The sequence below is a fragment of the Hyposmocoma kahamanoa genome, unplaced genomic scaffold, assembly GCF_003589595.1.
Source record: "Hyposmocoma kahamanoa isolate Upper Pololo Valley unplaced genomic scaffold, ASM358959v1 92, whole genome shotgun sequence".
Taxonomy (NCBI): Eukaryota; Metazoa; Arthropoda; class Insecta; order Lepidoptera; family Cosmopterigidae; genus Hyposmocoma; species Hyposmocoma kahamanoa.
In genome coordinates, this window is record NW_020654748.1 from 7,728,625 (window position 1) to 7,741,439 (window position 12,815).

The 12,815-nt window shown below is 34.8% G+C and overlaps 1 protein-coding gene across 6 annotated transcripts in view; it reads left to right on the forward strand.

Moving 5' to 3' along the window:
* The window catches only part of LOC113236898 (2-oxoglutarate dehydrogenase, mitochondrial), a 42,573-nt gene extending 39,698 nt beyond the window's left edge, over positions 1 to 2,875 (forward strand). For 2 of the 6 annotated variants that reach the window (XM_026473115.1, XM_026473116.1), the window contains exon 23: positions 1,072 to 2,874. In XM_026473115.1, the coding sequence (XP_026328900.1) occupies positions 1,072 to 1,171 (100 nt within the window). In that variant the 3' untranslated portion in view covers positions 1,172 to 2,874. Of the gene's footprint in view, positions 1 to 1,071 lie in introns of all 6 variants that reach the window. The other 4 variants (XM_026473113.1, XM_026473117.1, XM_026473118.1 and 1 more) reach the window with 4 other exon arrangements.
* The last annotated feature ends 9,940 nt before the right edge of the window (positions 2,876 to 12,815 follow it).

Consider the following 12,815-nt stretch of genomic DNA (forward strand, 5'->3'; position numbering starts at 1 on the left):
AAGAGCAGGTCAAGCTTGATACTTTGTACTTTGGACCGTTTTTATCGTAAGCGGCATAGAGTTGGATTTAAATCTTAAGTGTCAAGTGTGAACCCTGTACCAATCTGCGATTTTTTTACTGAAGTTGTTTTTTTGTTACTTTATAACTACATTTTCTAATCACACGTCTGGCATCAATTTTGAACACTACATAATTGACATTCCACTTTGGTTTATTTTAAGGAAATGTGCAGATATTTTGAGCTCGAACTAAACGATAGAAATAGCCACTTAGCTCTTTTTGTAATTTTGGTTTTCCATTTGATCGCTTAAAATATTTTGATAAAGAATGCTAACTTCAATATGTTTGAGAAGCACATTCAATACTTTCCTAAACATTTTTCCAACAATACCTCTTGTATTGATTTATCATCTATAACGTCGTGTGCATTATAACTATTCCTCGTTTGTTTCAGCGCAATACCTTGTTTCTTGTTTAATAATATAGGACATATTATTTCGTTCACGTGGTTGGTTCTTGACCACAATAACCAGTTTCCATAAAATAAATATGATTTACAGAATTCACTTTTCCCTAAAACAAGAGTTTGATGAGAAGAAAGTGTGTACATCTGAAATGTACTACTCGAACCTTTTGTCAACTCTGGTATGATTTTTTTATTCCATCTACACTAGAAATTATCATCAATTCCCTGGATGCCTTTGAGCGGGCTGCATGTGCTTTATGATCATCTTATTATCATCATTGCAATAAATTAGTGATAATTCAAGTTGCAAGTTAAATTTTCCAAATCTCTTTAGAAATAAAAATCAAACTTCATTGCACTTCCTACGTCGTAACTCGGTACTTTATTTCTGTTGTTTCGTTTTTGGACAAGTTGTAACGTCTCAGTTAGGTATAATTTTTCTCCGATGATATTGGAACTTCTAATAGTTTTGACTACGTCGTGCTGAGCGAGGAAGCGTCGCGTTTTAGTATGGCATGTTGTGTCGTATTGTGTTCCTAGTGAAGATCTTTGATGATAGTACTAGAGTAATGCAACAGAATGTTTATGTTAACATGTGTTTCAGCTACAACGGCCGAGCGACTGCAGCGTCGCCTGCCACCGGCTCCAAGGCTGCTCACAACAAGGAGCTCAAGAACCTTCTTGACGAGTTTTGCGTACTCTAAGTCAAGTCTTAACTGAACGCCCCCCTAGCAACTTTTAACTTTGGTATTGGTCTGTTCAAAGATATAGGTTTATACAGGTTCTTTTACCTTTTATTAGAATCCAATTTATCACATTGTGCGATCTTTATAAACTGTATTTTTACGTAACGAGCTATCATCTCGAAAACGAAATTTAACTGATCGTAAAATATCGATTCTTTGACACAAGTATCGATTTAATTTATTTTAACTTCGTTACCTTCAGTATTTTGCTGTAATTCTCTTCACGATTAGGTAGAGTAGTTAGTTAAATTTTATTTATTTATTCAATGTAGCATAATATCTGACTTGTAGTTTCTACATAACTTAATTTTAATAGTAGAAGCAATGTAACTTAGAATCACGTAGTCTCCACTTGGTAAGATGATTTTAATTTTAATTTGTTTGTTTGCTTCGGTGAAACAAAACCGTACATTGTAAAATTAGGAATAGCGCTAATATTGCGCTGGTTGTGTTGATTTTGTACATATTAGTGTGAACATTTATTTTTGTACTTTTATTTTACGTAAATCAAAGTTTTTTAATTGTAACGGGTTTTAAGTTCGTACGTTCCTTTTGCTAGTCCGAAACGATTATAAATTGTTCGTGTACGATACATACACAATTGTGTGAAGCCTATGTAATTTTCTTTTGTCTTTACAATATTGCGATCACAAAAATTATCTTGCAGGTAAATTGTCCATACTTTATTGAAGCGATAATAATGTAATGTAAATTACATGCCACGTAAATGATACGATAAATAACATCTTACAAGTTGAAAGACTATATAATAAAAACAACAAAAAAATGGAAAAGAAAATAATAGTAAACGCCGCCCCACAAATTTATGTATCGAAGAAATTGAAGATAGGCAACAGTGAGGCTGTGGAAACAAACATGTATTTTTGATATGATCTACACAACGGTTTCTCTGAGTACACTGAGTACAAAATTCACCATAACACCGCTTAGCAACGTTTCTAAAACGTTTTTGTTGTTTTCTGACGAGACTCGCAAAAGCTATTTGTACATAACATATTATGACTTCTCATGGCACTAGTTCTGAACTAAATAGCACTAAAGTTATTATATCTATGTAATTACTTGTTAGTGGTACTAAGGTCGTTATATTTTGCAACCAACCGACCCCTGTACGTGCGCCAATCTGCGAAATTGAAACCGCAAAGAGTGGAAACATCTTTTCTCACTCAGATTGTAGATTTACTTCGCTTGTAGTGACTGTCGTTTCAAACGGCACTTGTAAGGAGTAACACCAACGTCCAATGCTTTGTAAAAACCAACGCGTATTATTATCTTCTTAATCTTCGAATTAGTGTCTTTTCGTAATACTAAATTAATGTATAATAAACAGTTTCACTGATCTGATGGTTAAGTAATTGAAAATGAGAAAATGCGTAATGTCAAATTTATGAATACCAATTTGTCAGTGAAAATATATTGTTAATTTTCGTGCGGTATATTAATTTCTACTCTGTATTTATACGCATGTTTAATATGCACTATTTTTCTGTTAATTTGGCTATTTTGATGTTTATATGTATTTGGTAGTAGCTCAGGGCGGTAGGCTAGGAATGTATGGTGGTAAATAAGATTGATTGTTTGAATGGCTTGTCTGGTAGGAACATACTGAGCCAATTTATTGCTATGCTAGTTTGAAATAGTTCATTTACAAATAAATACTACACAATATTATAACAAAGTTTCATTTAAACCCTTCGGAAGCCCTACATTTACTAAAATAGTTCATCGCAAATACTGAAAAAGTGATAATTTTAGATGACGAGAAAGTCTTCACGTGGTACCATTAAATTAAAAGCGCAATACATATACGTCCTTGACGGGTTCGCGGCTCACCGCGGAGTTGGAGCACTTTCAAGATTGTTATCTGGCGCTAGTCTCATTTCAGCTCACAAAGCGCTCTATTTATAAGCCGCTTGGCCGGCCAGGCCACACGAAAAGGTGCGAAGATTAAAGATGGTATCAGATCCAAGTGCGTTTGCACTTCACGCGAGACACTTCAAAGACGCTTGTTTGAATAAGCGCTGCGTATTGTCGGACTTTTTTCTAAGATGCGGGCTTTTAATCTCCGACCTCCATGCGGGCTGCGTTAATTCTACATAAAAATATTTTTACATTTTGTAGTGAGTGATGCCTCGTCGTTACTTCGCATTTGTTTACTGGTGCATAACGAGGTCCTTATTAGGGCGTTAGTTGATGTGATTATAGCAAAGTAGGTATAATTACCTTTTCAATGTACGATTACTTTTATCACCGTTACAAGTTACTCAATACAAAACGAATTGAACGTACAAAAGGTATAACACACAATTTTCTCTAGACGCTTTTCTACAGAAATGTATTAAATGACGAATGGGAACTCTTAAAATATCTCATGTCAATTTCCAAAGAATAAGGAATAAAATAAAACGAATTGAGAAGAAAGACGTAGTACGCGACTATTTATCTCGACCTCGGTTGTACCGCAAAGAGATTTCGCTTTAAACTAAAATGTCATCCTCGAAGACTACTCCGTAGAAGTATCATACCACTTTGTTGTTCCCCTCGGCGCTTAGTCCTTTGTTTTCTAAAACTCCCTGAGCTCCTTTAATACTTTGTAATGGCGGGACAAATTCTGTGTCTTGTAAGCTGTCTGGCGGCGAGCGAGTCTAGATGAGCCGAGATATTCATAGGTACTACTCTTATATGCTCCTGTGTGAGACGTTGTTGCACATATGTGGAGACTGTGTTTTGTAGAGCAGTCATTTGTTTCATTTTTCATAACTCCCTTAAGAGCTTGTCGAGGATGCAAAATGTACGCTGCGGATTACAATCTTTGGATATCACATTTTATTATTAATTCATGTTTATATTTTAAAATTGGAACCATTAAACAAACAGATTTTTTATCTCTCGTAATGTTTCTTATACACGAGTACGATCGTCATAATATGGTGGCTATATTAAAACTTTTGAGTTTTCTAAGCTTGCTTGTGTTTTCTAAGTTCGTGTACCCTTTATCATTCTTTGTATTCGTTAAAAAAGTGCTTGGTGTAGTTTAATGTATGGCGCGGTTGCGTGCGTGTGAGCCGTCGTACTTAAGGAGATAGCATCTTTAATCTTCACACCGTAGCACTGAAAAGTTATTCTTTCTGAGAACACACTGGTGGAGGAAACATGCTAGTAATACATAATTTTGCGCTCATTATCTAAGAATGTAATGATTGTTTTCATATAATTTTAGCCTAGTTCTTTCTTTAGGTGTATGTATTTACCGACTTCAAAAAAGGTGGAGGTCCTTAGCTCGACTATTTTTTATTTATGTTGCGCGATTAATCCGACATTTTGTGAACCGATTTCGACGAGTCTTTTTTGTTAGAAAGGGGATTCCTCAGTAGTGGTCTCATTCACATTTGAAGAACATTCCATCTATCAAGGGTGGCGAACTGGGGGATGAATCCGGTTTATTTGATTTCACCCACTTTCCGTTAACGGATTTCAATAAAACTTGGCAAACAGATATATTTGCACAAACTTGTGAGTTTGGTTGTTTATATAAAAATGTATAATTATTGATCATCTGATGTTCTTTTCTCTTAGAGGATGGAAAAAAATATCCTTAAGTCTTTTCGTCACAATAGCTGTCATAGTTATATCGGATCTTAGGGCGCGTTCCCATTATGTCGTAACGTTTTATTTATCGTTGGACGACAGACGCGTCTAGCATGTTCCCATAACTATATTGTCGTGGATATTTATTTTATCTTTGAACGATTGTCTTGTCTAGCTGTTTCCACTAGACCGTGACGACAATTTATTGGTTCACAGCAGCCGCCTTGTCGTTTGCACGACAGAATTGTTTGAAGCTGCGATTATTTGTCTTCACATTTTTGTCGTGATGGTTTGTTTATCGTCTGACGACTGTCGTACTAGCTCTTCCTATGGTCACGACAGTCTGTCGTCGTAACATCAACGTGAACGACAGTTAATCGTGTTATTCTATTTGAGAACAACTTAATTTAAATATACAAAGCACGACACTTTAAACTGCACGACTATCGGTTGTCACGACGTAATGGGAACGAGTCCTTAGGAAGTTGTGGTGAATTAATCCACGCTGGACCACTAAACAGTTGACAACAATTATCTGTTTGTATCATATTGATTGTCCAAATATCATATAGAATAAATTTGTAGTCACGAGTATACGGTATACGGTCGACAAGTGTAGGTATGATGTAAAACTCCTTCATCTTTGTGTGGATTCATTAAGAGAGCGTAGTAATTTATATTTTAATATATACGAGACAACTCGTGTGATACACATTTTTCTATTTTTTTTCCTACTGATTTGGCGCAAATGGGTCAGTACATCAAACCGTGTGTTAATGCCTCTATAGTTTCTTTGGTCTCCTCGGTCTCGACAACAGCTCGTAACTCGTCATTATTCACATTAGTTCATCTAGTTGTACATACCTAAGGTTCATTTGCTGTGTTAAAATTTCCACTGCTGCGGAATCAGGTAAATCATAAACATTATAGTGCGTTCATTAGATGTGTTCGCTCCATGCACGTCATTAAAGTTTCGAGTGGTTTGTGCGGCATTAGTGCAACGTCGGAAATGATATTCAAAAATTACATTAATTTTAATTGTATCTGTGTTTGATTTCAAAGCAAAATCAACCAAAACGAGAACAAAAGACTGGTGTCGAAATTTTAATTGAAAAACATTAAAAAACAAGGTCTTTATTTCCAATTAAATTGGTCAGAATCTGAAATGAACGAAAATTTTATACTCTAACCTCTATAAAGTGAGAACTTATTGTAAAAAAATATTTTGAGACACAATAATACAACTAAATACCTACTTAAGTTGGAGAACGAGATCTAGTTATGCTCTACTTATACGATTATACCCATAAATCGCGAACCCACCTTTGTTATTAAGTACAATGGAGCGTTAATTCTACGCTTTTTTATCCTGTCATACTGTCCCATAATATTTTTATTATTATTTAGCACATTGCGGTTGGAATCACTCTACAATGCCCTGTTCAGACTATGAAAGCTTTATAAAAAGACTACCCGCGCCTTTGTGAAAGCATTGGAGCGCACCTACCTATTAATTCCTTTCTACGGAGGAAATATAAAGCTCTTTTATGTACCTGTTTTCCTGTATTAGAGAGATAGAAATATTTAATATAAAATATATTCGTGGCTCATGTCTAACTTTAGTATTGTTAAAGCAATCAAAATGGTTACCCTGTGGCCTTTCCGGGTTGTTTTCCAGTTTGTGAAACCCAAAACTTTTTCCGAGTTTTGTTTCAGTAATTTTGTTTGGTATTCAACTGCCTCGAACGTGTTCTGTGATAATAATTATGATGTCTATAAATATGTATATACGTGTTATAGCTTTTAAGAAATAATTTATGGTTTGTTTTGCTTAAAAATAATTTATTTCTTTTACGTATAAATAGTAATGTTTTTGAAACTATCGACTATATGTGGGGTAGTAATAAAAGCTCCAAAAAGTAAATTAAAAATGAGCTTGTTCAAAATATGAATATTACTGCTGTATTTACCAAGTTACTGAAACTCTTATGCAAATAAACAAACGAATAAAATACTGAAAGTTCTGAAAAACCTTATTGACGTAGTATTACTATACCATTTTAATTTATATTTTACCGAAAACTAGTTAGCTATTTTTATCGGAAACGTTTGAAAGCGGACTTACACATATACATTTCACAAACTTGTTAAACTATTCCACCAATCGGAAATACTATTATGATTGAGAACACGAACTCCTAAGAAATATCAATATTTACTTATAATAAATCATTATATATTATAACGCTACATACTGAAAAAAAATCTTAAAATTACATTATACATATACTTGACACTAAACGGATGGGGATGATTGCAAATGAATAGGTGAGGGAAATTAGTTTGTGTCCAGAAAGACTTATCATCATCATCAACAAATTTATACGTCCCACTGATAGACACTGATCTCGCCTCAGGCGAGGGTTTAGGCCATAGTCCGCCACGCTGCAGCGCCGGCCTAATGCGGGTTGGGGACTTCACACGTTTTCCGAGCGTGGTGAACCTTCTTCGACGCTCAGGTTTCATCACGATGTTTTTCTTCATCGAAAAGCTCATGGCATCTAAATTTCGCATATAAATTCTGAGAAACTCTGAGGTGAGAGCCCGGATTCGAACCGTCGACCTCTGCTTGAGAGGCGGTGAGTCAGACCATTAGACTACCACGTCTATATAACATTATGATACTGATAGCCTTGTTGTTAAAGCTAAAATAAAAAAATGTCAAGATGGCGTCGCGTTTCTAACTCGCACGACGACGCGTCGTCATCGCGGGCCGAAACGGTAATAATTATTTTTACTAGAATAATAACGCATAGAATGATAGTTTCATATCAAACGAACTGTCACAAGTGAGGCAAAAACCAAATTCATGTAGGCGTAAGCAACTTGTAACTACGCTCGTCGGCACGCACACAAATATACAAATAATGATGCCATGGAATAACATTTCCCTCAAAAGTGGGGAAATTGTATCTTGCTTAACTCATCATTAAGTTAAAGGTGCCTACAGATTTGCCCGACATTGTCGATCAGGTGCCTACAGATGTGCTCGGTTTTGTCCATGAAAAACGAATATAGCACTTATTTGTAAATCCAAGATGGCGGGCACGATTTTTTCAAAAAAATGCAATATGGGTATTTTCGAGGCATTTTCGAGGTATTTGGGGATGCTCATTACGAATATGGCACTCATTTCTAAATCCAAGATGGCGGACACGAGTTTTCAAATAAATGCAATATGGGTATCATTTTCGAGGTACTTGGGGGAGCTCATTACGAATGTGGCACTCATTTCTAAATCCAAGATGGCGGGCACGATTTTTTCAAAAAAATGCTATGTGGGTATCATTTTCGAGGTATTTGGGGATGCTCAATGTGAATATGGCACTATTTGTAAATCCAAGATGGCGGGCACGATTTTTCAAATAATGGCAAGTTGGGTATCGTTTTCGAGGTATTTGGGGGTGCTCATTACGAATATTGCTTTTGTTTGAACTGTCGTGTTTGCCATCTTGGATTTAGAAATTAGTGCCATATTTGTATTGAACATTCCCAAACATCTCGAAAACGATACCCAACTTGCCATTATTCGAAAAATCGCGCCCGCATCTTGGATTTAGAAATAAGTGCCATATTCGAAACCTAAAACCGAAAATGCCATAAGCAAACATTAAAGAAAATAACTGTTAAAATAGATTAAAAAATCGCTTAAGAATGTTCCCCTTTTAAGAAAATAAAATATTTTAATATAAAATATTTCGCTTGAGTTACGAAAAGAAAGACATATAATAAGCTATCAAAGTTGTACTGGTGGTGCCAACACTATAGTAGAAACAAATACATAAGTACTGTAAATTTGTTGCAATATGTGCTCCAATTCAAATAAAATTAAAATAAATAATTATTCAATAAAGCATGAACGCAGAGCCGTTAAAAGTATTATAAAATAATTAAGTGTCCCAATCACTTACAGGAGTTAACGAAAACATTTAATGTTTATTAAAGTAAATATTAGTTCAAGATGCGCAAATAAATCTAAATTACAGGCACCACTAAAATTTACGTAATATAATTATTTTGATACAGAATAGCAAAATGGGGAGAAAAAAAATTCGTTACTTTGCAACACTTTCGTATCTTGTTGCCGCGAAATTATTTTTCTGTTTTAGTGAATATTTACATAAAAATATGAGTTGAAACGCATTACTTACTTGTGGAATGCGATGTTAGTGTCTATTTTATGTTTGTCTGTTGTATTTTTACACCCATTTACCGCACATTTCGTCATTTTTAGCAAAAAATTTTGGAGCTGTTCGCGGTGCAATATGACCTTGAGCACTAACAGCCCGCGCGCTCCTGAGACGCGTTTGGAACCCTCTAACTTGCCTCACTTAGCGTGTGCGGGCTAGGTTTCTATGCGTTATTATTCTAAGTATTTTTATTTAAATTGATAGTTAAATGAGTAAACCTGTAACGAATAATGTAAATTAAGTTGGTTACTAGTGGTAAAAAAAAATTAGAGAAGAATATATATTTTCACTAAGTTACTTAGTAGGTTTCTATCAGAAGTTTAATTGAAGTGTGAAGTACAGTTTTAATACAAATGGAAGTAGAAAAATGTGAGGTTTATTTACAGTATAGGTCCAATTATTCTCTATCAAGAAAAAAATAATCCATCTGCAGGTACTTGCAGCTTTACGAGTAAAAAGGTGGCAAATTTTTAGATTTGTTGTTTATTTTTTAACACAATATACTAGTTTCTACTTAACTTTCGTATTATTGTTATAACGCTCTCTAAATTACACTAAAATTAATTTTTCTTTAGTCGTAGCTCATGTATTCTGTTAAAAAAGCATATAAAAAAGTTAGCAATTTTGCCGCACCTTTACTTACAAAGCCACAAGTACATGCAGACGGATTATTTTTTTCTATATAGAAAATTATAGGAACTATACTATAACTAACCCACGCACATTACATTTTCGTATATTTTGAGATAAAAAATAAAATGTATATTTCTCCATACAAAAAAAATAAAAATTTTGTTTTTCTCCGAAACTATCAACTTTTCAAGAAATTATACAAATAAGAATAAAATAAATTAAAAAAAATTAAAATAAAATAAGAATAAAAGTTGTTAGGAATGTTATCTATCACTTAAAAAAACATTAGCTCGATACTCCACAAGTTATTCGTATGTTCAAGAATTATCAATTTGGGCCCATTGTGCGTCGCGGCGCGTCTTGTCTTTCAACTACAACAACCTTTCAACCAAAATCAGCGCGCGACGACGCTCGCATTGGTGCGCCCGGATCACAATATGGTCGGCGTCTGATGCCTCACTGCGCTCAAGTGACGTGGCGACGAAGCCACTCGACTGCATCCAAAGGTCGATGCCCGTTTCCATATTTGCGTAACATAAATTTGTACCTTAATTATGGGAAAATAGAGATGAATATACTATAGGCGAAAAACATGACGCGTCGCGATGCTTCGACTCTGCGCCAGTGTGAGTTGAGCCTTCAATGTCTTTTTTTACTGTTTTTTTTCTAATCGTTCCAAAATATAGGTTATCTGATATTTACGTTTTAAATGGTTACAGTATTTCAATATGTAAGTACCTACCTACCTAAAATATAATTTTTTGAGATAATAATTTGTAGCAAATACCTAATAGGAAGTAATAATTTGTCGCTAATGTACCCAAATATCAATAAATAATACGCATATTCAATTTTTTTTATGATATGAAGTAACGGGACGAACAAGTCGTGCGGCTGATTGTAAGCTCTACGCCTGTCCATAACAGTTGCAGTGCAACTCAGAGCTTTAAGTCGCAAAGATCTGAGGGGCACTTCCACTGCACCCATCACCTTGAGACGTAAATTGACAAGTTCCATGTGCCTGTAATTTCACTAGCACCCTTACACTTTAACTTCCTAAATTCCGATCACTGCTCATTTATAACGCAGCTTATTATTATACAGTTAGCCATAGTTAGCTGTAATTTAATTTGTTTTTAGTTACTTTTATTATTTCCCCTATACATACTTAAATGCCATCGAAAAGTTTTTGCTTTTTACGCACCCACTACGCATTCTGTAATCCTGTCAGCACTTTTGCCCCGGAAACTGAGTTATGTGTTTTTGTATTGTTTGTCACGTTCCTGGGGTCAAGAGGGATTTTAATTTTTTACTTTAATTTCTACCAACGTCTTAGAAAAGAAGTTAAATTTCGTTTGAACTTGTATAGAAAATTAGTAATAGAGAAAGATAAACAGAACTTAAAAATATTGTCACTAGCAGGGGCGAGTGTTTCCTAGGCTATTGAAGTAGCAATAACAAAAACACTCGAGGCCGTCGTCACACGTCTACCCGCAGCTGTTGCGGTCCCGTAAAAAGACCGAAATTGTCCTCTTTGCGTTCTGAGTGAGGCGTAGGATGGAATCCCAAGCAGCTGTCTTTGAAACATATCCCTTTATATCTCATAAAAAGAGATGTTTACTGAACCTTTTACAAACTAATGCACATAATATGAGCCTTTTGTTAGTCAATTCGACTCTAACACGAGATTTGGACTGTACTAACTAGATCAGTTATCAGTTTATCACTGACCTAGTAACCGGGTATCGTTTGTATAGGCATTAACTGTAAATTATAAGAATTGTAAGAAAATAAATATTATAATAACGCACACACTAAATAATATTAGTAAGTAGGTACGCACTGTAGCGTATGTAGGTGCGGAGGCAACTCTTATAATAAATACTAACTAAATCAAGGTTTTGATTTATTACTTAATATACTTAAAGTCTTTAACTGTCGAAGTTCATGATAAATTGGATTTGTTGACCTAATTTTAAATGTCGACTTTAATTATTTATATAATTACCTACCAACGATCTCGCGGTTAGTTTTATTTACACTCGAAGTCATAGCATTTTTGTCGTAAGTTCTGATCGTTTTGATGCACGACTAATTCTCTAATTGAGTGACAATTAGAGCTTGAATGAATTCAGATAAAAATACAATTTATTTCACAAACTTGAATACTCGACAATGTTTAGGCTTATGCGCATTTTAGTATCTGTCGCTGCTGAATCATTCAATCTGACATTTAATTAACGGGATAGTCGTTTTACTAAACGGCGCTATTCAATCAAAGCCTTAACTGACGAGTATTTTTTTACAATATCAAGTGACGGGACGAACAAGTCTTGCGACTGATGGTAAGCTACACGCCGTCCATAACAGTTGTAGTGCCACTCAGAGCTTTAAATCGCAAAGATTTGAAAATCACTCCCGCTGCGCCCGTCACCCTGAGACATAATTTGACAAGTCCCATGCGCCTGTAATTTCACCATCACTCTTACTTTTCAATACCGGAACGCAGTAATGCTTGGTTGCAGAAATTAGTTAAGGTGGCAGTACTTCTCTGGACGAACTCTTTCACAAGGAGCTCTACTGCTACAAAAAATGTATTTAATATAACATACAATACAATAGTAGATTGTACAACAAGTGCATAAAACGCGTGATTTTACCCGAGACGAGTATAGAGTGGATACTTAAGTCGAAGTAAAATGGATTTTATGAACGAGTTATACACTCTGCTTTTCACTTCGATTGCGAGGAAATTGAACAGCAATATTACAAATAAACGATTATTTAATTAAAATTGAATGTAAAATTATAACAATTAGACATATTGAATGTGATGGCTTTTTTATTTTATGCACTAGAGCATAAAATCCTATTTTATGCACTAGAGCACAAAATCCTATTTTATGCAGCCTACACCCAGCATAAATACGAGCTTTAAGAGCATGAGAAGTGAAAAGTATATTAAACACCCTTCTTGCCCGTGGGTCACCTTAGTTATCCAATATGCTTTTTTCAATTGTTTTCAGTTATAATCATATTGTTATCGTGAAATTATAGATACAAGATTATAATGAGACTGTACATAATATGACGTAATTTTTGCATGGACA